Raw genomic sequence first — 25,373 nt, forward strand, 5'->3', positions numbered from 1 at the left:
ATTTATTTTAACTGATGATTAGTCCTACCACCAGGCCGTGCCTCACCTGGTGCTGTGCTGCCTGTTGTAAGTAACTAGGTAGTGGTAACCAACGTCGTCCAGATCGCGCTCGCCTCTCACTAGACAGAGCGGTCGGTTGAAGAACCCAGTCCACGATGACTCGTTGAGGTGCGGCCGTGCGGGTATGCTGGGGCGTGGTGGCAAAAAGCAGAGAATGCGCGCGCATTCCATCCTAAAAAATATCTGCGCACGCTGCCTGCTGTCGCGCACAGCCCCAACCCCCGCAGAAGACCGTCACCAAAGCCCTGCCCAACTCAGTGTCCCGCCCACTGGGCCGGTAACACTGAGCCGCAGCCGCTGCATTCAACACGTCAAGAGATTCAGATCAATGAGATCATACTAGAAATACGAAGTAAGTGAGAAAAACTAACTTGAATGTGTGACTCGTGTGATGTGACTGAGTCGTGAAGCAGTACGTAACAAACGTAACAGTAACAGCAACTTACGGTAGAGCAGCAGTGCAGCACTCACTCTGTGCCAAGTAATGACTATAAAATCAATTACGTGCACCAAACGTCTGTAGACCCGGCCCTAATAATTAAGTGCCGGTGCTAAGCACCGGCAAGCACCGGCACAAATTGAGCACTGCTTTGCCTTATTTACAAGGCAGCGTTAAGCCACTTAACCTGGCTTAACGCTGCCTTGTAATCAATCAATAAATAAAGCTTTATTAAATTTCTTGCATAAGAAAATCATAAAAGCACATAAGAACATACATGAGTATCAGATCATAAAATATCAAAAAAGATAAAATATACAAATTCAGAAATCATTACATGATTAAACAACAATCCATTCTCCTGATCACGCTCAAGGTGGCCTCACATCGATATGGTTTTCCTACATTTAAAAATATTTTTTTAAAACGCAATTATGGAAGTAGTAAAATGTTCGTTCTCTAAAAGTTGTAAAACCAGTAGCGCAGGACGACATTGGTGCCGATCACGATCCGGTAAAAAAATTCCCCGTACGACTCGTATCCGGTCTTTTTACCGTACGAATCGTACAAGTGCCGTACAAACTGCCAATTACGATTCACATGGGAAAAAGACCATACGAATCGCATTGGTAATTATTCCCCACACGTCCTCGGGTCGGAAAATGTGTCCGACACGTCCTCGGACGATTTACCATACAAATGTGAAAAGTGAAGTCCGACCGAGGAATCACGATCCATCCCGTGCGTCCGATGTTACAACCGTATGGAAAAAACACCGTCCGCACCGAACACCCATAGCAACCATGGAGACATGTGCCCGCATACGCGCCCAACACTCCCCCCAGCCCCCTAACGTCCGAGACGTACCCCCGTGTATGTACAACTCCACCCGTGTATGTACACCCGTGTACGTGTCGTACCCCCCCCTGTATGTACACCCGTGTACGTGTCGTACCCCCCGTGTATGTACACCCCTGTACGTGTCGTACCCCCACCCGTGTATGTGCCCCCTGTACGTGTCGTACCCCCCGTGTATGTACACCCCTGTACGTGTCGTACCCCCCCCTGTATGTACACCCGTGTACGTGTCGTACCCCCTCGTGTATGTACACCCCTGTACGTGTCCTACCCCCCCTGTATGTACACCCCTGTACGTGTCATACCCCCCGTGTATTTACACCCCTGTACGTGTCATACCCCCCGTGTATGTACACCCCTGTACGTGTCGTACCCCCGTGTATGTACACCTCTGTACGTGTCGTACCCCCCCCTGTATGTACACCCGTGTACGTGTCCTACCCCCTCGTGTATGTACACCCCTGTACGTGTCCTACCCCCCCTGTATGTACACCCCTGTACGTGTCGTACCCCCGTGTATGTACACCCCTGTACGTGTCGTACCCCCACCCGTGTATGTACACCCCTGTACGTGTCGTACCCCCGTGTATGTACACCCCTGTACGTGTCGTACCCCCCCCCGTATGTACACCCGTGTACGTGTCCTACCCCCTCGTGTATGTACACCCCTGTACGTGTCCTACCCCCCCTGTATGTACACCCCTGTACGTGTCGTACCCCCCGTGTATGTACACCCCTGTACGTGTCGTACCCCCCGTGTATGTACACCCCTGTACGTGTCCCCTGTACGTGTCGTACCCCCCGTGTATGTACACCCCTGTACGTGTCGTACCCCCGTGTATGTACACCCGTGTACGTGTCCTACCCCCTCGTGTATGTACACCCCTGTACGTGTCCTACCCCCTCGTGTATGTACACCCCTGTATGTGTCCTACCCCCCCCTGTATGTACACCCCTGTACATGTCGTACCCCCGTGTATGTACACCCCTGTACGTGTCGTACCCCCACCCGTGTATGTACACCCCTGTACGTGTCGTACCCCCCGTGTATGTACACCCCTGTACGTGTCGTACCCCCCCCTGTATGTACACCCGTGTACGTGTCCTACCCCCTCGTGTATGTACACCCCTGTACGTGTCCTACCCCCGTGTATGTACACCCCTGTACGTGTCGTACCCCCGTGTATGTACACCCCTGTACGTGTCGTACCCCCCGTGTATGTACACCCCTGTACGTGTCGTACCCCCCCTGTATGTACACCCGTGTACGTGTCCTACCCCCTCGTGTATGTACACCCCTGTACGTGTCCTACCCCCCCCTGTATGTACACCCCTGTACGTGTCGTACCCCCCGTGTATGTACACCCCTGTACGTGTCCTACCCCCCCCTGTATGTACACCCCTGTACGTGTCGTACCCCCCCTGTATGTACACCCGTGTACGTGTCCTACCCCCTCGTGTATGTACACCCCTGTACGTGTCCTACCTCCCCCTGTATGTACACCCCTGTACGTGTCGTACCCCCTGTGTATGTACACCCCTGTACGTGTTGTACCCCCCGTGTATGTACACCCCTGTACGTGTTGTACCCCCCGTGTATGTACACCCCTGTACGTGTCGCACCCCCTGTGTATGTACACCCCTGTATGTGTCGTACCCCCTGTGTATGTACACCCCTGTACGTGTCGTACCCCCGTGTATGTACACCCCTGTACGTGTCGTACCCCCCTGTATGTACACCCCTGTACGTGTCCTACCCCCCTGTATGTACACCCCTGTACGGGTCGTACCCCCCCTGTATGTACACCCGTGTACGTGTCGTACCCCCACCCGTGTATGTGCAACCCTGTACATTAGAGTCGTACCCCCACCCGTGTATGTACACCCGTGTACGTCAGAGTCGCACCCCCACCACAACCTCCTAAGTACGGAGCGCACCCCAGGCCCCAACATCACAACCGCATGTACGAGTCGTACCAAGCCACACACAAGGACAGCACTGTACAACCAAATGGCCCATGTACATCCCGTACACACGCTAAAAACGCACGTACACAACCAGGACAAAACAAAACAACACAAGAATACACCATTCGAATGGCACAAAGCCACTAAACATGTCCAACAACCACTAAAACAACACATTCACTGACCTGCAACTGCCAAAAACAAACAGAGGCCAAAACACCACCACTCCTTATAACACACCCACCCAAACTTCAAACACAGCCACACCCACCAATGGACCAATAAAAAGGGCCCACACACACAAACCATGAGCCTTTGCAACAGACTCACTTCTGCCAGACCCCACAGACAACCTACAGCACCATACTACAAGCTTTACCACACCTTACACTTGCACACCTTCACACAACCACCTTCACAAACACCCCCTCATCACATTCACACACACACACACCTGCACAACCACACCCACACACCCACAACCATCCACACACCCCCCCATCCACCCCCACACCCCTCACCATGCCCACTAACAAGAATCCAAAGTTCAGTAACCGAGAGTTGGAGGTCCTTGTCGATGAAATCCTCAGAGTTGAGCCACACCTCTTTGGAACATTGGTCAGACAGACCAGCATGTCAGAAAAAACAGCCATGTGGCAGACCATCGTCGATGCTGTGAATGCTGTTGCGGACACCAGAAGGAACAAGCAGGAATGCCAAGCCAGGTGGTACGATCTGCGGAGGAGGGTCCGAGCCAAGATGACGGATGAACACAACCAGGCCAACGTCACTGGAGGAGGGCCGTCCTGCAGACCCGTACACTACCATCCCTGGGAGGAGAGGGTGATGGCCATACTGCCGGTGAAGGCAGTCGAAGGATTAGGAGGACTCCGAGACCCGGGTGAGTACACAAACAACGCACCTCACATGGGGGGAACGTCATCCACAACCAAACTCACAAACAGACACGCAACCACCCCAAGCTATCGCATGACTCAACCACACTCCATGAACACGCACATGCCACTGGCGCCACCATGCCCCATGCACCCAGCTGGACAATGTCAAGTCACAGGCCACAGAAGACACCAACACATGACACGGTAACCCGGATGGCGGGAGGGTGGGCCCCAAAAATCACATAGTGCAACTCAGAAGCAGACAACAATGCCCTCTGCCCATATGGCCTAGGTCACAGCCAGACAAACAGTGTGTCCCCACACAGGAAAGACTTGCCAGCAAATGGCGGACGCCTTGCATTAACACATGGGGGTGAAGGCACGTTTTTGCACATGACAGCAGCTAATGAACAGCCAACACTGTGAAAGAGTGGCAGCACACACCACCACAGCAGCAGCGCAGACACAGACACTACACCCAATGGGTGCCTGGAGATCAGAAACAAACTCACAGCAACAATCCAAGGGCCATTCAAAGAACTGCTAATAGTGTGTGCCCAGGAAGCTGGGCTGAGGTGACAGAGGGTGACACACAGAGGGAGGGAGAGGGGGACAGAGAGGGAGGGAGACACAGGGAGACGGACAGAGGGAGGAGGCCGACACACAGAGGGAGGGAGAGGGGGACAGAGAGGGAGGGAGACACAGGGAGACGGACAGAGGGAGGAGGCTGACACACAGAGGGAGGGAGAGGGGGACACAGAGGGAGGGAGAGGGGGACACAGAGGGAGGGAGACACAGGGAGATGGACAGAGGGAGGAGGCTGACACACAGAGGGAGGGAGAGGGGGACACAGAGGGAGGGAGAGGGGGACACAGAGGGAGGGAGACACAGGAAGACGGACAGAGGGAGGAGGCTGACACACAGAGGGAGGGAGAGGGGGACACAGAGGGAGGGAGAGGGGGACACAGAGGGAGGGAGACACAGGGAGAGCAAATCAACCTTGTGGTGTGTGGGAATGTCTGGTCATCAGCAGGTGGACTGCGTGCGTGTAGACAAGGGTGGCCAGTGCCAGCACCCCCCCTCTCCTCCATGGCAAAACACAGGGCCATGTCACAACCTGTGCACGAGCACAACGACAGCTACCTGCATTATCTAAGTGTGTGGAACCACTCCATATGCCCACGTACAGTGCAACACGGAAGGCGCCAATGCATGGCTCGCCACACCTGCCCACTCCACTGCTGACTGCAGTCACACTTGACGCAGCAAGTAAGACTGTGCCACACATAGTTAAAGGCGCCAAAGTGGTGCCCAAGGGACACACCCATGCACAAGTGTACTGTGAGTGGAATGCAAGACAGATCCTAATTCCCAGAGGCAATGTTCCAACTTTGAAACTGATGAAACATGGATGTTGCATGGACCAAAATTAACATTGTCTCTCTCACACACAGGTCAACCTCGTGGTTCACCCCCCAACACTGGGGGGGAAGACTCACAGGACCCGGCTCTGCGGGAGGCCGATCCCACCGGCAGCGACGACTCTCACCACTCTGTGGACGACCCCTACCAACCTGGCCCCTCTGGTGTCCAACGACCTGCAGCACCTGCGTCAGGTACAACGGGGCCAACCATCACCCCCACTTCTGCCACATCCCAGGAGCTACACACGGAGATTGAGAACCTCCACATGCCATGGCATGGGATTAGCTGTGTCCCAGTGCAAGTGAACAGCCAGACGCAAGACAGGAGTGACATACACCCACACATCAGCAGAAGTAGGATGTCCATTGCAGAGACTGGTAGCGGAACACTAGAGCCACAGGTCACATGACATTACACTAGGACAGCCCACACACCTTGCCATGAAGGTGCACATGTCATGACTCACCACACATTCATAGAGAGGATGCAGACATGTCCTAGTTACGCTACTCCGTGTCCCATGCATACATATGCACCTCACATCCGATACCACATGTGGCATGGTGTGCGGAACAGTGTGCAATGTCAATCTACACACAGACACATGTTGGTTGCTGCAACAGCTGCAGCTTTTGAGGGTGCTCCAACATCAACCTAATGGGAAACCCCCACACATACATGACAGAGTCACATCGTGCACCGTGGGTAGTGACAAGTCAGGTGTGGTAATCCCTGTACCGGGCATCGGGGGACACTTCCGTGTGTTGGTGTCCGTGCCATGCCAGTGTCGGTCATCCCAAGTGTGCAGTACGACATGCACACATGTCAAAGGAGTCAAGGGCATGGCTGGCACACATTGCACCGTCACACATTACATCTGTACACATCTCATCATACATCTGGTGCCTTCTCGACTCAGGAGTAATGTGCCACATCACAGCCTGTCACACCTGTGCCCCACACATGTAGTACTGCCCAGACAATGCCTTGATGTCCATCCATGGACAAGTATGTCTGCCCTATTCCTTCCTGTGAGCTGCCTGTCACCACTGTGATGTGTGAAAACCGCCGTACTGCTGCTAAGAGGGCCTGTGTACGTTCCCATATCACTATGGGAGTGCTGCCGTATGTGTACCCATAGTGATGGTGAGCGTACAGGCATGCGTACGGTCAGTAAGTACGCATACGCGAGAACACCCATAGTGGTACGGCCCGTACACACACCTGTACGTTCACTATCACTATGGGTGTCCTCGCGTATGCGTACTCGTACTGGTACGGCCCGTACACACGCCTGTACGCTCACTATCACTACGAGTACGCATACGCGAGGACACCCATGGTGATAGTGCACGTACAGGCGTGTGTACGGGCCGTACCACTATGGGTGTCCTCGCGTATGCGTACTCGTACTGGTACGGCCCGTACACATGCCTGTACGTTCACTATCACTATGGGTGTCCTCGCGTATGCGTACTCGTAGTGATAGTGAGCGTACAGGCGTGTGTATGGGCCGTACCAGTACAAGTACGCATACGCGAGGACACCCATAGTGATAGTGAACGTACAGGCGTGTGCACGGGCCGTACCAGTACGTGTACGCATACGCGAGGACACCCATGGTGATAGTGAGCGTACAGGCGTGTGTACGGGCCGTACCAGTACGAGTACGCATACGCGAGGACACCCATAGTGGTACGGCCCGTACACACGCCTGTACGTGCACTATCACCATTGGTGTCCTCGCGTATGCGTACTCGTACTGGTACGGCCCGTACACACGCCCGTACGAGTACGCATACGCGAGGACACCCATGGTGATAGTGAACGTACGCACACGTGTACGGGCCGTTGCTATGCATTTGGGGTGCCCTAGGGGCCCGGAACGCACCGTACCTGTGGGTGAAGCTCAATTTTACATAGGGGACACATGAGGGACAAGTATTAAGGCCTACATGCATGCTGGTTGTCATGGAGACCAAGTTTTAAGTTTGAATTTGTTCTGGAAGGTGCACAGCAGAAGTCAGTTGGAATGAATCTACTTTGTTGCAATGTGTTTGTGGGGTTGACATCATGCTGAAGAAAAAAACACAATAAGAACCCACTGCTAGGTTTGAAGGGATTGGAGGAAACATAGGATGCAAATGTGAGTGACCAATCACTCTGTACTCCTGTGCACAGCCCTTCACCCTGGAGGAGAACATGGCTCTGCTGGATGTGATCCTCCCACAGTACCCCATGCTGTATGGGCGACCAGGGTATCAGGTGAGTGCAGAGCTACTAGCACAGACTGTGTCCCTTTTTTTGCGACAGTGACTTCTGCCATTGTGTCCAGGTGTGACACACATGCTATGTACTGTAGGGGGGTCCCGGGGGGGGGAATGCCTGATGTCTCCCAGCAGTGCCCAGAGTCAGGAGGGGTGGGTGCCTATCACTCACAGCAGTGCCCAGAGTCAGGAGGGGTGTGTGCCTATCACTCCCAGCAGTGCCCAGAGACAGGAGGGGTGGGTGCCTATCACTCCCAGCAGTGCCCAGAGACAGGAGGGGTGGGTGCCTATCACTCCCAGCAGTGCCCAGAGACAGGAGGGGTGGGTGCCTATCACTCACAGCAGTGCCCAGAGACAGGAGGGGTGGGTGCCTATCACTTCCAGCAGTGCCCAGAGACAGGAGGGGTGGGTGCCTTTCACTCCCAGCAGTGCCTAGAGGCAGGAGGGGTGTGTGCAGAATCCTCCCAGCAGTGCCCAGAGACAGGAGGGGTGTGTGCAGAGGCCTCCCAGCAGTGCCCAGACACAGGAGGGGTGTGTGCAGAGTGCGCCCAGCTGAGCCCAGAGACAGAAAGGGTGGGTGCAGAGTCCTCCCAGCAGTGCCCAGACGCAGGAGGGGTGTGTGCCTATCACTCCCAGCAGTGCCCAGAGTCAGGAGGGGTGGGTGTGATGCACAGTGTGAGCCTTGATAATTGATTGTGTCTTTGCCCTCATTCCACCTGTGTACTTTCACTGGCACGTACTGCTTTTGCCCTTCCCCAGAGGAGTATGTCCCTATGGCAAAGGTGCAATGCGTTGGCTGCATGACATGCCTTGTTGTAACCAGCTAATTTGTTCCCATATGTGTCTCTGTGACATGTTGCAGGTGTATTGATGTAGTGTCACTTGTTCATCCTCACAGGTAGGCGCCTCTGCCAAGGAGCAGATCTGGCTGACCGCCGTCAGTGCCGTGAGGAGTGCGGATGGTCGGAGGCGGAGCCTGTCCCAGGTGAGGAAACGCTGGCAGGATATCCGGTGCTGGACGCGGAGGATCGCACGGGTCCTGCTGGGGGACTCACCTGAGAGCCATAAGAACCGCGGGCGCCGCCGTCTCTCCCACATCCACAAGCGTGTGCTGGCGGTGGTATTTCCAGACATGGACAGGCGCTTACAGGAGATGCAGCAGCAGGAAGGGGGTAGGTACATGTGTGTTTGTTGTGTTTCACCAGCATTTGTAAGTGCACTGTTCCATGGATGCACTGCCAGGGTTTAATGGTGCTGTGCAGATCCTGTTACCCACAGTATTGCAGTGCTCTCCTGCCTCCCTTCCCCTCCTTGCAATGTGTTCCCTGGTCTGTGTGAAGTCACTCCGTCACAAGGTTATGTAGCCTGGCACCTTCTCCACGTGTACAATGCCTGCAGCATCATGTGTGGGGGTGGTGTGTAACAGGTTTTGGGACCTTGCCTGTGCCCTGTCCAGTTCTGGTCTTGTGGGTTCCATGTCAGTTGGCACTAATGCTGAGTCCAGACATGGGAGTTAGTCTCTCAAGTGTGAGGCCTTACAGCACGCATGTCCTATGTGGTGGCCTGTGACATGATGTGCATGGTAGCGTGTGTTGCAGTCATTCCCATTCTGGAGCATGGAGTTGTGTGGCCACTACTGTCCCCAGGGGCATATTTTCCTAGGTATCATGTGTGTAATCCGAATATGTTGACAATCTCTGTGTCTACAGCATAGGTTGTGCTCTGTGCCATTGTCCCCTGGCCAAATGTATATTGACGTGAAATGTAGTACAAGTGTCCACTGTACAGACTGACCTGATTTTCCTTGTTCATACTCACGGTGGACATTGCCTGTGTGTCTTGTTACAATCATCTGATGATGCCCATTTGTACATGATTATTTGGACAGGCGCACCTTGGGTATTTTGTGTGCAACCTTGATTTGTTGCATCCCATGTGTATTTCACCCAGACTAAGGGATGTATGTGCTTCCTGTGTCTCCAAATAATAGTCTCATGTAGGGGGTGGGTGGTGCGGGCATGGCCTTCATGTCACAACCTGATATCTCCTTGCTAGGTCTGGCCAGTGTGTGATGTTTGTCTGGACATGCACTCAAGGTGCAGTGGGCCAGTCATGGTGGGCATGTTTTCAGTATGACCTATGCTGCATGTGCCTCTTGTTCCTGGATATGGTCCCTGCTCATCCCTATTTCCTGCCACGCTGTGTGGTGCAGATGCAGTGCTGGATTGTCCCCAGGGCCTTGCTCCTCAGTCAAAATTCCATTCCATCTCATTTGCTATTGTGTCATGCTCTCCATAGTTTTTCGGTGGCATGGTGGGTCAAACAACTGTGTCTTGCATGCCCTACATATGTACCTTGTTTTGTAGATGTAACTCTTCTTTTGTTTCAGGCTATGCACTGTGACCTATGTAGATTGGACTCATGTGACATATGTATACAGCATCGTCGGGGGACACGGAGGGAGACATGGGCACAGACGGAGCAGAGGGACCGAGCACCAGTGCCAGCGGTGACATCGGGGCTGGCACATCAAGTGGGACTGAGGTGGAGGAGAGTGAACCCGGGGACCTGTCGACTGGCACAACAGAGTATGAAGCTGACGGGTCCGAGGATGATCTCTCCGAGTGGGCGGCGGCTGCACCAGCAGCTGACAGCGGCACTACATCTCGCCCCGCCCCCTCCATTGCCATCAGCCGCCTCCCACTTGCTCGTGTCCCTTCCCAACGTGCCCGGTCACCACATGTCTCCTTCCTGCCAGGCACCGCACCCCCTGCCCCTGTCTCCACTGCTGCCGCCAATGCCGAGTCTGTGGACATCCAGCGGCAGTTGCAGGTTGGTCAGGCTGCGATCCTTAATGTCCTCCATGGCCACAGCCAAGTGCTGCACAACATGGAGGCATACATGGAGGGCATTCATTCATCGCAGGCTGACCAACGCAGCTTGCTGAGGTCGATAGACTCGACACTGACTGCAGCAGTGGGTCTCCTGCAGCGCTACGTCCCACCCCCTACCCCTGCCCCATCCACACTTCCCACTCCCATGCCTGTCCCACGTACACCCAGACGTCAGCATGCACCCACCACAACACACACAGGCACCACGCCAGCAGGGAAGGTCCACCGCACACCTCCTGACACGCACACACAGGGTGAAGTAGGCACACCCACTGGGTCGGGGGGCAAACGTGTGACACGCAGCCAGAGTGGGAGTCCGCATTCCACCCAATCCACTCCCTCCAAATCCCCTCCCCTCAGCTCTCCTGGCCACATCTCCCCCAAAGACTCCTTCATGGCCGCTCTGTCCCTGAGCCCCACAGTGACGCCACCACGCAAGCGGTCAAGGAAGTCCTCAGTCAGGGTGGTTGATTCCCCTCCCCCAGTGGCGCTGCGACCCATCCCTCTGACCCCCCCCCTCCTTGGGGCCTGTGGTTCCTTCGGGTGCAGGGGATTCCCTGGAGGACCTTGCAAAGGTGTGCAGCGAGATCCTGGCCTCCGCCTTTGGCCCTGCCCCACCCCCTGTGGTGGAGTCCTTCATCCCTGCACCCACGACGCCTACCCTTCACCCTCCTGTCCCTGCGGTGCCTGTTTCTTCCCCCCCACATGATGCCCTCACCCCTGTGGAAGACGACGGAATGTAACTGTGCAGGCAAGCTAGGGGACACGCATCCCACTGTGTCCCCCATCCAGCTGTGACTTCTGGACTGCCCAATGGGCTTTGTAAATATTGAACCTTATACGAACATACAATTTTTGATCATGCTGATTAAAGCCATTTTTGTTTCCTTTGAACACTACTGCTTTTCTGATATTGCTGTTGGTGGGGCTGCTACATGATTTTGGGTGGTGATCATGTGTTGGTTGTGTGGGAAATGTAGTAGTGTGCTGGTCATAGGGGGGACCCTGGGATCTGTGTGCCATCACACGGTGTTTGCTAGGTTTCTGTGTTCATGTAAGCAGTTGCTGCATGGTGAAATTGTCCAAAGGTGTATTCCTTCCTCTGTGTACCCTGACATCTTCCCTGCAGGGTGTTCCCAATATTTAGCGCAGAGCTTTGTGTACATTAGCTGGGTGTGTGACGGACTCCTTCTACTTTGCACATGCATGCTGTGCGATGTCTCCACCTGCATCATTCGTGGCATTCTTGATAGTCATTGTACTTGTGTATGTGGACTATTGACATGACTTCATGTGGACATGTTTTCTTTTCTGCGCTATGCATGCGTATACTCCCAGCCTCGCACACATGTGGTTACATGTACTGCAGGGTCTTTGTGCACCTGACTGACATTTGTGGGCATGGTATCTGTGGCTACTCCACCCTTTGCGTTACATGGGAACTGCTGTAAGTGTTAGGCACACACCCCTCCTGTGTCTGGGCACTGCTGGGAGGACTCTGCACACACCCCTCCTGCCTCTGGGCACTGCTGGGAGGACTCTGCACACACCCCTCCTGCGTCTGGGCACTGCTGGGAGGACTCTGCACCCACCCCTCCTGTCTCTGGGCACTGCTGGGAGGCCTCTGCACACACCCCTCCTGTCTCTGGGCACTGCTGTGAGTGATAGGCACACACCCCTCCTGACTCTGGGCACTGCTGGGAGTGATAGGCACCCACCCCTCCTGTCTCTGGGCACTGCTGGGAGGACTCTGCACACACCCCTCCTGACTCTGGGCACTGCTGGGAGGACTCTGCACACACCCCTCCTGACTCTGGGCACTGCTGGGCGGCCTCTGCACCCACCCCTCCTGACTCTGGGCACTGCTAGGAAGTCTCTGCACCCACCCCTCCTGTCTCTGGGCACTGCTGGGAGGCCTCTGCACACACCCCTCCTGTCTCTGGGCACTGCTGTGAGTGATAGGCACACACCCCTGCTGACTCTGGGCACTGCTGGGAGTGATAGGCACACACCCCTCCTGCGTCTGGGCACTGCTGGGAGGACTCTGCACCCACCCCTCCTGTCTCTGGGCACTGCTGGGAGGCCTCTGCACACACCCCTCCTGTCTCTGGGCACTGCTGTGAGTGATAGGCACACACCCCTCCTGACTCTGGGCACTGCTGGGAGTGATAGGCACCCACCCCTCCTGTCTCTGGGCACTGCTGGGAGGACTCTGCACACACCCCTCCTGACTCTGGGCACTGCTGGGAGGACTCTGCACACACCCCTCCTGACTCTGGGCACTGCTGGGCGGCCTCTGCACCCACCCCTCCTGAATCTGGGCACTGCTGGGAGGCCTCTGCACCCACCCCTCCTGTCTCTGGGCACTGCTGGGAGGCCTCTGCACACACCCCTCCTGTCTCTGGGCACTGCTGTGAGTGATAGGCACACACCCCTCCTGACTCTGGGCACTGCTGGAAGTGATAGGCACACACCCCTCCTGCGTCTGGGCACTGCTGGGAGGACTCTGCACCCACCCCTCCTGTCTCTGGGCACTGCTGGGAGGACTCTGCACACACCCCTCCTGTCTCTGGGCACTGCTGTGAGTGATAGGCACACACCCCTCCTGACTCTGGGCACTGCTGGGAGTGATAGGCACACACCCCTCCTGCATCTGGGCACTGCTGGGAGGACTCTGCACCCACCCCTCCTGTCTCTGGGCCCAGCTGGGAGCACTCTGCACACACCCCTCCTGTCTCTGGGCACTGCTGGGAGGCCTCTGCACACACCCCTCCTGTCTCTGGGCACTGCTGGGAGGACTCTGCACCCACCCTTCCTGTCTCTGGGCACTGGTGGGAGGCCTCTGCACACACCCCTCCTGCCTCTGGGCACTGCTGTGAGTGATAGGCACACACCCCTCCTGACTCTGGGCACTGCTGGGAGTGATTGGCACACACCCCTCCTATTTAACAATATGTACGCTTTGTCCATACACGTGTGTGGGTTCGCTCCATGGGGGTACGGGTCGTACTTACACTGTTGGGGTGGGGGGTACGCTTCATGCATATGCGGGTGGGGGGACGTGTCGTACGTACAATGTTGGCATGGGGGTACGCTCCTTGCATACGCGGGTGGGGGTACGTGTCGTACTTACACTGTTGGGGTGGGACGTACGCTCCATGCGTACGCGGGTGAGGGTACGGGTCGTACTTACACTGTTGGGGTGGGACGTACGCTCCATGCGTACGCGGGTGAGGGTACGGGTCGTACTTACACTGTTGGGGTGGGGGTACGCTCCATATGTCCGCGGGTGAGGGTACGGGTCGTACTTACACTGTTGGGGTGGGGGGTACGCTCCATGCATACGCGGGTGGGGGGACGTGTCGTACGTACAATGTTGGCATGGGGGTACGCTCCTTGCATACGCGGGTGGGGGTACGTGTCGTACTTACACTGTTGGGGTGGGACGTACGCTCCATGCGTACGCGGGTGAGGGTACGGGTCGTACTTACACTGTTGGGGTGGGACGTACGCTCCATGCATATGCGGGTGAGGGTACGGGTCGTACTTACACTGTTGGGGTGGGGGTACGCTCCATACGTCAGCGGGTGAGGGTACAGGTCGTACTTACACTGTTGGGGTGGGGGGTACGCTCCATGCATACGCGGGTGGGGGGACGTGTCGTACGTACAATGTTTTAATCCAACGAAGGACACTGTTCCTACAGTAGGATGCAATAAGTCACCCATACTTAAGGGTGCAAAAAGTCACCCGTGCATTTTACAAGAAAAATGTGAGCAAGAAAACAAAAAACAAAACAAAACAAAAGAACCTTAGGTGTGACGGGCCCACAAATGAGGGGAAAAAAGATTTTTTGTCCTCTGATGCCCTCACACACCCCAAGGGGTGTCATGCTTCATCATCGGGTGGTTGCTCCTCGTAGGGCCGGCGCTGCAATTCCCTACGGGTCCCCCGAAGGGTCGCTTTGTCGGAGATCTTTTAGGACTGCCGGATGGTGCATGAGGGTGTGTGGGGAGTGGGTTCAAAAGAGGGTAAATCAAAGGGAAATTGTGCGTGCAAAATAGTCAGTGAATTAAAAAGGGTCAACATGCAGCGACAGTGTAACTGTTGTACCCTTTGCAGTCCGAAAACCGCTCAATAAAAAACATTGCTTCAAAGGCTCACTATGCGTACAATGTTGGCATGGGTGTACGCTCCTTGCATACGCGGGTGGGGGTACGTGTCGTACTTACACTGTTGGGGTGGGACGTACGCTCCATGCGTACGCAGGTGGGGGGACTTGTCGTACGTACAATGTTGGCATGGGGGTACGCTCCATGCGTACGCGTGTGAGGGTACTGGTCGTACTTACACTGTTGGGGTGGGGGGTACGCTCCTTGCATACGCGGGTGGGGGTACGTGTCGTACTTACACTGTTGGGGTTGGGGGTACGCTCCATGCATACGGGGTGGGGGTACGTATCCATCCCCACGCTATGTGATGCTTGTGCGGGCCGTACCCAGGCCTTTGCCACGTGGGTACGAGCCGTCCTGCCATTGTTGGGTTGACGTAGGTGTGGGCGTGGTACGACTCGTACCCACGCTCTTAAGGCATGGGTACGGGACGTACCTGTCTGGTTGTGTTGCCGGTTCGCGTCGTCAAGAACTTCCGTTGTGGCGGTCGCTGGCTTAGCTGGACACGCCCCCACCCCCTCGTAGTGACCAGGGCCTGAGGGTCAGGTATGTCCAGGGCATGTGTGCTGTGTGACTTTGGTGGGGCTTTTGTGGCCTGCCCTGGTGCTGCCACCCCCCCCCCTCTTTCCCCCCTTCCTTTGTTGTTCTGACCTTCTGCGGCGTCTGCGTCGGAACCTGTAGAGGAGGTCGACTGCAATGAGGGCCGGGATGACACGTAGGTTCGGGTCCATGTCTGTCCGTCGCGTACGGGTACTTCTTGTTCGCGTCGTCCTGTCTGTCCGTCGCATACAGGTCCTCCTTGTTCGCGTCGTCCTGATTTCCCGGCAGTTTTTGGCAGCCGGAAAATATTCACCGTGCGGGATGACGTCGGTGCGAATCGTAATTCCTGGTTCGTGAATGGCAGGCTGCGTGCATCCCGACGTCACGTCGGCGCTTTCCCGGATCGCATTTGTATGTTTATTTTCGTCGGTCGGGGTTTTGTACGATTCGTACGGAAATGGTGTTTCCGTGCGAATCGTAATTCCATGTTTGTACATTTTGACGACCGGGTACGCGTCGGACGGAGAATTTGCTCCGTCCGACGGTTCGTACCCGGTTTTTACAGAATCGTGATTGGCACCTTTGTCTTTGGCTGTCAGTGGACAGGTAGAGAAGCATGTTATGTAAAAGAGAGCGCCATTGCTTTGTACGTTAGGTAGTGTGGATTTGTGCTTCATATTCTTCTTATTGTGGAGTAGTTTAAAAATATGGTGCATTGGTTCTTAACCTTTTGACTTCTGAGGACCCCCACGTAATCATTACTGGAACCCATCGAATCAAAAGTTTAATTTTAACAGGAAGGTGAAAGCATTTCTAAATTAAATGAAGGCCACTCATCGTCCATACTATATTCTGCTCCCACGCATCAATCTTAGCTCAATTAAACTTTAGCCTCCTATTTCAAATTCCTTCACATTTACAGAAAGTTTGTAAATGTTCAATTGTACATTTTGCTTTTTTATTTATATACACTTAATTAAACTGTCAATATTATTTAATTTTCACAGCAGTTGTTGACTTCCTAAGAAAGCTTTGCGGACCCCTAGGGGTCAGTGGACCACAGGTTAAGGACCACCGATGTAGTGAACAGTAACTGGTATGAACTGTCACCAAATGGCAAATATCAGCAATTTGGTAGACTGCAGGTATGCAGATTAGGCAAGATATTAATCAAAGAAAAAAGGAACTTGAGAGATGAGACTGAGCGTATAAATTATGTAGAGGACATTGTTGATCTTTGGAGAGGGAACAGATAACTAAGGAGCTGACTATGAGTGCGGTGGTCTTTGACCGCTGCACTTGCGGTGGCCACCGTCTGCCGGATTATGACTTTTAAAGTCATACCGGCTGTGAACCGCTGCCTGCTTCAGCGAACTGTGGTTCCCGGTTTGGTGGAGGCCTAATGTAACATGCTGAGCAGGACTGGCACAATCCAGCTGAGATTATTACAAGTTTCTCCACCGCCAGCCATTTATTGGTGAGCTCGCCGCTATGAAAAGGTTGGTGGTGGAGGAACTAAGAGGGCCCGCTAGGGCCCCCAGACCCCCCACCATGGGGATGCATTCTGGGGGGCATAACATGTGCCCCCCTGTCTACTTGCACCCCGAGTTCCAGCACAGCATGGACGTCACTGGAACATTTTTGCCGTTTCTTTTGCGGCACCTGTTTTTCTGGCACTGCCATGGGAAAGACAAAAGGACCATCTACCTGCAAGAGTTTAACTCTTAATCAGGCTGGCGGTCCTTGCATGGCTTGGGCGCAGCCGTGCCAGTGCAGAGCCGGCGCAAATGCGCCAAAGTCATAATCGGGCCCTAAGATGGAGAGATACAACAGAGGAAACAGAATGAGTCTATCAAGTACCAGAGATCCACTTCAGAGTGAGACAAGTTGCTTACTAAAATTTGGAGCTCTGTTGGTTAATTAAGAACAGTTGTTTTTCCTGCTTGAGTAATACTCATCTTAGATTGGCACACAAAAGAGAAGGGGATGCTCAATGATCTTATGTTTCCTCTTAAGACCAAGAACCCTTTCCTGCAGGCGGCGACAGTGTATTTTGCTTAGTCCAGTGAGATGCCAATTTTTGCTGCTTTTTTAAGCTCCTCATATGTTCTAAGATCCTTTCGGTATGGGTGTATCTGTATTGCCTGCCAAGGACCTGCGGAACCGAGATTTTGAAAAAGATTGCATGAGATATTGCATCCTTTTGTGTGTTTTCTGGCAGGCCAAACTTCCTATAATTACCCCTTCAATTTCTGTATTTCAAATAGCTGTGCTCTCTTTCCAGGACTACAATTTTCATAGTCAGCATGCTCGGTTTCTTCAATTGCTTACCTTAGACATCCTCTTGCTTATTTTTCACACAGCCTCTTCAATTTTGCTTGAAAATGTTTTTACATCCCTCCATAGAACCGACGTTTCAGATTACAATAAGCCCTCTGGTGTGACAAGCTCAGGTTTGCAGGATCAGATCCAAGTTGCCATTAGAGTCTGATTTACCATTTATTTGAGAGTTTGGGATTGGTGGTTCTGATTTCGTTCTCGTATATGCCCAACCTTTTGTTATTTTCTCTCTTTTTTTCTTTCTAATCTTTATTCTTCAGAACAGCTATGTTCTGTCAAGAGTTACTCTGAGTTTGCGGTATTTGAGCACAGCAGATTTTACAAAAAAACGTGCTATGCTTCATGGACACTAGGATATGACCGAATAGTAAGGAAGCATTCTTATCTGTGATGATCCACTAAGTAAGGTGCCAGCGCATCAGGGTACATCTCAGTGTCCTTTGGTGGAGGAAGCATAGCTTTTGGTGGAGCTCAAAACTGTTCAAGAAGAGAGGGCATGTTTGTGCAAAGTGTATCATGATAGATGGTTCATTGCGCTTGAGACCATAGACCACCTTGATAATTTTGATATGTGGAGCCGAGGCAGCAATAGGCTACATTAGGTTAGAGGGTCACTATTGCACATGTTCACAAAACCTGTCCTCTATAGCTGGTGGGTAGGCGTTGCTTCCCTTCTTACGTAGAGCCACATGATGGCACACATTTTGGAGCAGCAGCTGTAATAATGTGACAGCAAGCACTGCAAGATGGAATGCTAAACTAGATTAGGCAGTAGGTGGGTGCCATAAGGTGTCCCAGAGCGAATGAAGGAGATGTCCTGCCTGCACATATTGAAGAGCTGAACTAGATTAGGCAATGGTGAACATGTGCATCAGAACGTTTATGTCCAGCATGCAGGCAGGCGCCATTTTGTTCCTACTGCATTTCATCGCTCCTGTTCCATTCTCCTCTTAGGGAATAAAAAATGAGAGTTCAGGCCACCCTCCTGTTGGGTGTCCAGCTGGAAACAGTGTGGTAGTCTTGTAGAATTTTCGTGCCTGTGGTACTCCAGATGATCAACGGTTTGATTGAGTGTTCACTTCAGGCCATCTGCAGGTGTTGCTTTGGTGTGGATGCGGGCTGATCATCCCATATCGAGGCAGAGCTCCCGCCCTCGGCGCCATCTTTCTGAGATGCCCTGCTCAAAAACGCCATCTCTGGCATCAGCCAATGTATTCAGACTTTACAAAATTCAACATGCTCCCCCATTAATAGTATGTTGTAAAGTGCGTGGTAAATAAATTAGCACATAAGGTCAGTAACTCTCTCGACAATATTCACTTTCATAAAACTATTGTGCTAATATACAGATAACAGTAACCTTCCACGACACCCTTAAATAATTTGCAAAATGATTCGGTCTAAATTCATGAAAAAATAAATTCTGCTGCAGGAGTGACATTGAGTGTCGAAATGTAGAAAGACGATTCTAATATCAACTTTGACACCTTTTGCACAATTGCTCCGCTTTTTGCCGTCCTGTTTAAATTGACATTTTCAAAAGCTTTTTTTTAATACACAATGATGTTGAGAGGAGAGGAACACTAACGTTTTTCTGTAAAGTGTACAAATGAGGACAAAAGTGACAAACTGTCACAAAAGTCGTGATTTTTATGTGAGAATGGTAAGCTGAAAAATGTTTGCACCCTTGACAAATTTGGCAACATTTACAAAAAATGTTCAACTTCGCACAATTGTAATTTTCAGGTGTCGCTGGGTAAATTTACTTCTTCATGTTAATCCCACAAAGAATAAATATTAAACAAAAGCACTTGATCAGATGATTGCTTTAGTTGGCTATTTTAGGTACAGGTGACAAGTGAAAGCATGTGACACCTAAGAAATGACTAACAAATTAACAAGAAAAATTATAAAGTAGTGCTAGAGGTGTCTCTATTAGGAGCAAACTTTCTTTAATTTCTCATGCTCTAATCTGTGGACCACCTAAGAGGTGTGAGGATGGTATAGACAGTGGTTCTTCGCCTTTTGACTTCTGAGGACCCCCTCTTAACCATTACTGGAATCCATGGACCCCTACTGAGTCATTACCGGAAGCTGGGGACTCCTGCCTAAAATCTATGATGATTTGAACTTCAAAACAATACACACAAAAAATACAGAAATTAGTTTTCATTGAACACATACACAAATGACGAATATTTCATTGAATTCACAAACAATAAAATATTCAGAAATATGTAGAAATGCGAGTTATATCTGGGATAAAAGGAATATGAAAATGTTTTAAGCTAATAAGACAGACCAGAAAGTGCTACAAATATGTATGGGTGTTATGGTTCCACCAGGAAATTTTCAAGGCGCGTCACTCACTTATCACGGTGTGCTTTGCTTAGGAGAACTTGACCTACCTACACTCTTGATGCCTGTGCGGTATTTGTAATACCTGTACATCTGGCATGCTAGGATCAGGACCGCAAGAAGGAACAGGGACAGTGCCAGCGCCAAGAGTCCGTACTTCGCTGTGCTGGGGAGCGTCAGGAAGAGGGATACGAACATCCTGCGGTCCACACATAGGTCAGCTGCACTGAAAGAGAAGAGATGAGGTTAAAGCCAGTGGTTGTCATGTACGATCTCAGACTGCGCATATTTTGGTTCAGTACTAGTAAAGTCTAACAATTATTCCGTGCCAATGTTTTTGTATACCAGTCCCCCATTGCCTCTCTTCACATGTTATAAATATTGGATTAAACATTTCCAAAACCTTAAGGTGGGATGCAATGTAGTTCTCAGTTTCATACAATGAGATAATATTTCCATGAAAATTGTCGCTAACACTATTCATGGAGTCATGGGTACCAAATAAAGTTCCTAGTTAGAAGATTGTTTTTAGGTCGAGCTTGGGCAGTATGCGCTGCTCTGCGAGCCATGTATGTACTTAATACCCCGCCCACTCTCCGCCCATATTTTGTATTGGCTTGTGCCATTATCCTGTGTAAATGCTGGATTCTGATTTGTTAATAGGCTTTTTAGTACCTCCTTAGTACTGCCTTGTCTTCATTTGTAACCTCCCATGAGGACTGGCCCTTTTACTTCGTTTGTTACACGGTACGTCTTATTTAGTCTATAAGCACTATTTTCATAAATAAATTTCTCCTACTGCAGGCACGACATGCTTTCCTGTAACATTCAGCGCGTCATGCGTGCTTTCACTTTCATGACGTCCCCTCCCTGGAATTCCGCTCCACTACCCCACCCCACCTCAAAGTGGGCTGCCGATCTGAGTGCAATTATTTTAATACCGGCCAATAGACTGCAGAGGTTAAAAAAAACACTGAAGTCCTCTCCCACCAGTCAAGGAGGGTGACACAGCAGTACGAAGGCTTGTAAAGGTGTGGGAGGAATTTGATCGGAAAGAGAACAGTGCACCACATGACCTAGCAGAAAACCACTCATATTTCGCCATGCAGGCGCTAGCGTTGGAAACTGCTGCGCGTTGTTGTAGATTTTAACGCACAATATAATAAAATGATCGGCTTCTTGGCTCTTTCCATCTCTCACCCTGCCATAATCCAGGCTGTTGACATATAAAAAAAGCTTGGCACTTCTTTTAATGTTATTTCTAGATTTATTTTGGAGTGTAAAAGGCGGGTGCCTTTAGTCTCGACCGTGCTTTTGTCCTGAACTCTTTTCTTCTACTCCTAAAGACCCTCTTACCGGTCAGGCGCAGGCACGCAGCTTCCTGTGGTGGAGCACGTGCAATGGCACTAGGTCTCAGAGGCCAGTAAACTCGGGTGGAAAATCACATTGGACTTAGGCAGCAGCCAATCTCATTCCCTTTTTTTACATACAATATGTACCTCTGCTAGAAACATATTTTACCCCTCCCCTCCCGTACTGCCCCACCTCCCTCCCTCATGCCCCACCCTACACAGAGCCTGCACCATACATTTACCACAAGCTTGCAGCAGGCAGCAAGTGGATGTGTCAACACATTGAAATTAGTATTCTGAGGACAATATTTCCAGAGCAAAAAGATGCAAGCATTGGCAATTATTGTGCCTTTTCTATATGGTAAAGACATAAACCCGAGCAATACACAGACGAAGTAGCACACGAGGAGCAGGAGCAGATGCGCATCTCTTACAAACTGCCCGGTTTCATCCTAGCCTTCCATGTATAGCAAAACCAAGAATTTGCAATGCAATAGGTCTCGCATTTGCAAGAGTTTGAGCTACTGGCACTGTAAATGACAATGGGGTATATTCACAAGAATGTGTGATAACTACCGCAAGAGTAGCTTAACGCAACTCTCAACAGCGCAGCCCATCGCGGGAAAATAACCCAGTGCCAACGTGGAATTCACAACAAGGCGGTACCATGCGATAGTCTGCCTAAACCGCGGACAATGTCCGCGATACAACCACCTCGATGGAGATGAAAACACAAACCACAACACAAAAAACCCTGCGATGGGCCAAAGCGCGATGAGGAAATCAGCGATAAGCAGCGCCAGTCCTGCAACACACACCTGGCAGGCGGGAAAAATCCCCATAAAAGTAGAAAAAAACACCCAAACACACAAACTGACCAACATCCAAGCACCATGGAGGCAGCCAGAACAGGCGCAGAGGACGAGCGCAACCCCACAAGCATCCCGGACGACCAGCCCGGGACCTCGGGGACAGGGAAGGGCAAGGACAAGAAGAAGAGGAAGACGAAGTTCAGTCCACAGGCGAACAGGATCATATTCACGGAGGTGATGGAACACCATCAACAACTGTTCATCACCTCCAACGTGTCATTGGGCACCAAAAATGGATTATGGTGGGACAACGTGGACAAGGTGAATGCCATCGGAGAGCACAAGAGGACAATGGACGAGGTCAAGAGGTGATGGAATGACATCAAGAGAACGACCAAGGAGAAACTCGCAGCCAACCAGAAGGCAGCAATGCAGACTGGAGGTGGGGGCCCAGTGCCACAGGTCGTGCTGGATGACATGGAGGAGCTGGTGTCGACAGTCATCAGTGTGGATACTGTGGCCGGAGTCCGGGGACCGGACACTGCTCGACAGGACACAACATAACCACAACAGGGTGAGTGCCCACCAGGTACTGGGGGGATGGGTGGAGATGGCCACGATGGCACACATGCACAATCAAGCAGAGCACAGTGCACCCCCTCAATGACTCTGGGTCATCGCCCAGATCTATAGACTGTCACAATGTACAATGCCATGCTATCTGAATGTCAACATGTACCATGCGGCTACATACCTGTAGACACATTGCAATACACCATCTCCACTTCACATTGCAGGGCCACCGTCAACACGGCCCCAGCAGTCTCCCAAGACCCCCAGGAACAACACACGGCCTTCCAACGCCGTGTGCTGGAGGCCCAGAGGGAGACAGCTGAGCAGGTACGGGTGGGGTTCGACCTCATGGCCACCAAACTGAACGCCATCCATGGGTGTCTAGGCCCCTTCCATGGTCTCCAACGAGCCCTGACTGACATCGCTGGAGTCCTGACACGGAGAGAAGAACACCTGTCCGCTCAGAGGGCACCAGCGATACCAGCCGTCAGCTGGTACACATGCGGAGGCTCATGGAGGACATAGTTCGGATGGAGGCAGAAAGGATGGCAGCCACCGCTGTACATCAGTGAAATGTAGCTGGGATCTACCATGCCCTGCAGATCATCATCATGGCATTGCTGCCACAAGGCGTGGCGCAGATGAATGCTGCTGCCCCCACACCACCCACATCTCTGCCCTCTCTTGTGCCATTGCGGCAGACGTATCCACTCCGGCAGCTGATGTGTCAGTGGCACACAGTGCCTCAGCCGGTACTGCAACAGCCACAGGTGGGGCAGAGCACACATCCGGGGACGAGGACGTGGATGGGTTTGTGATCAGGACGCACTAGCATTAATTTCCGCCACCTTGCCTGTTTCTGCTTGGTGCCGCACATGGCCTCATGACCTTCCACTGACCCCCGATACACTCTGATGCACTCACCTTGGACAGTGACATGGACTGCCATATCCTGTTTGATGACCAATGACACGGCGACCAGACTGCGGACTGTACCCTTCCTCTTCTGCAGTACTTGTCATCCCTGAATGGACTCTGGCTGGCCCTCCACGGGCCTATATTGTGTAGTGTGCTCGGCATTGCCCTGTACCGCTCCAGCTGCAGAACTGCACTGGATGTGCAAAAAACATCCAGTGACGCACTGCTGTGTCATGTCTTTCCTCATTCATGTATGAATGTTTGGATGAATGTAGGGACAATGATTTCCCTTGTGTCTGATACTCATCCTGTGGGATGCCAGTCAGAGGGTGCTACATTGCATATTGTGTACCGGGTCCCGTGAACACTACAACAGGGATACACGCATCAGTCACTTCCATGTCTGAACATGGACTGAACCACGCCCAAAGCCCACGAGTCATTGTTGCAAGCCTTGCCCTGGTCCGGCGTATGGCTGGCCAGACCACTCCGCTTACGCTCCGAGGGGGGTCCTCATTGCTACCCGTCGCAGGCGTACTTGCTGGTGGTGTGCAGGTCACTGGTCTAAATGTCAGCATGTCACAGCCACTCCCTGAGGACAGGTTTGCACGCACACCACACCCATCCGGCACAGGCCTCACAGGCCATGTGATTCCGCCAACATAAGGGGCCGACGACGTCACATTCCCCTCTGCTGGTGGTGACTGGATGACGGACGCTCGACGGTTCTCAATCATAAAGGGCCCATGAGTTGTTGCACACACTTAGTGGCACCCGAGGCCTTGCGGCCATCACGGGCCTTCCACCACGTGGTGCTGACTGGGTTTGCACAGGGTTAGTGGCACCCAGTGCATTGCGACCGGCACAGGCAACCCGCCTCGGGACGGTCACTTTGGGTGCACTGAGTTAGTGGCACCTTAAGCTGCTGAGCGGGTGTGCAGCCTGCGATGATGCCCCGTCCCGGCGGTCTGGACAGCTCAGGTTTTGTGTGCCCTGCTGGACCGCAGTGTAGGCCAGTGCCAGCGGGCAGCGCGGACCTACCGCCACATGGCGTCGCTTCCGGGATCCCAGAGTTAGTGGCACCCATTGGGCTGAGCGGGTGTGCAGCCTGCGATGATGCCGGGTGCACTGGTATGTCCTATGCTATGGAGTAATCAAGACCAAGCACCAAATGTGAGACCTGGTGGCCTGCGGAGCGGGGCTGCATGGTGTGGAGGGTGCCATGTCCGAGGGCCCCGGACTTGTGGCTTGCAGTAGCATGTGGTGGGACCTCCTGTCTATACGCTGGTGGCGGAAGGTGAGCAGTGAGGCCTGGGTGTGCATGGGCGGGCATGCTCCGATGGGCGACGGGAGGGGCTGGGGTGACTCTGATTGGGTGTGCATGGGTGGGCAGGCGATGTTGTTCTGTGCAAGTGTGTGTACTGTGCCAATCATTTATCTGGACTCTGTTTCAGATGACGGGTCTGCCTCAGATGTGTGACCTGGTGTGCTGCTATAC

The 25,373-nt window shown here is 52.6% G+C and overlaps 1 protein-coding gene across 4 annotated transcripts in view; it reads right to left on the minus strand.

Moving 5' to 3' along the window:
• The window catches only part of LOC146860839 (synaptotagmin-1-like), a 343,159-nt gene that overhangs the window by 176,608 nt on the left and 141,178 nt on the right, over window positions 1-25,373 (minus strand). For 2 of the 4 annotated variants that reach the window (XM_085644802.1, XM_085644803.1), the window contains exon 2: window positions 20,271-20,441. In XM_085644802.1, the coding sequence (XP_085500928.1) occupies window positions 20,271-20,441 (171 nt within the window). Of the gene's footprint in view, window positions 1-20,270; window positions 20,447-25,373 lie in introns of all 4 variants that reach the window. The other 2 variants (XM_085644805.1, XM_085644804.1) reach the window with 1 other exon arrangement.

This window comes from Triturus cristatus, chromosome 3_1 (genome assembly GCF_964204655.1).
Source record: "Triturus cristatus chromosome 3_1, aTriCri1.1, whole genome shotgun sequence".
Classification (NCBI taxonomy): Eukaryota; Metazoa; Chordata; class Amphibia; order Caudata; family Salamandridae; genus Triturus; species Triturus cristatus.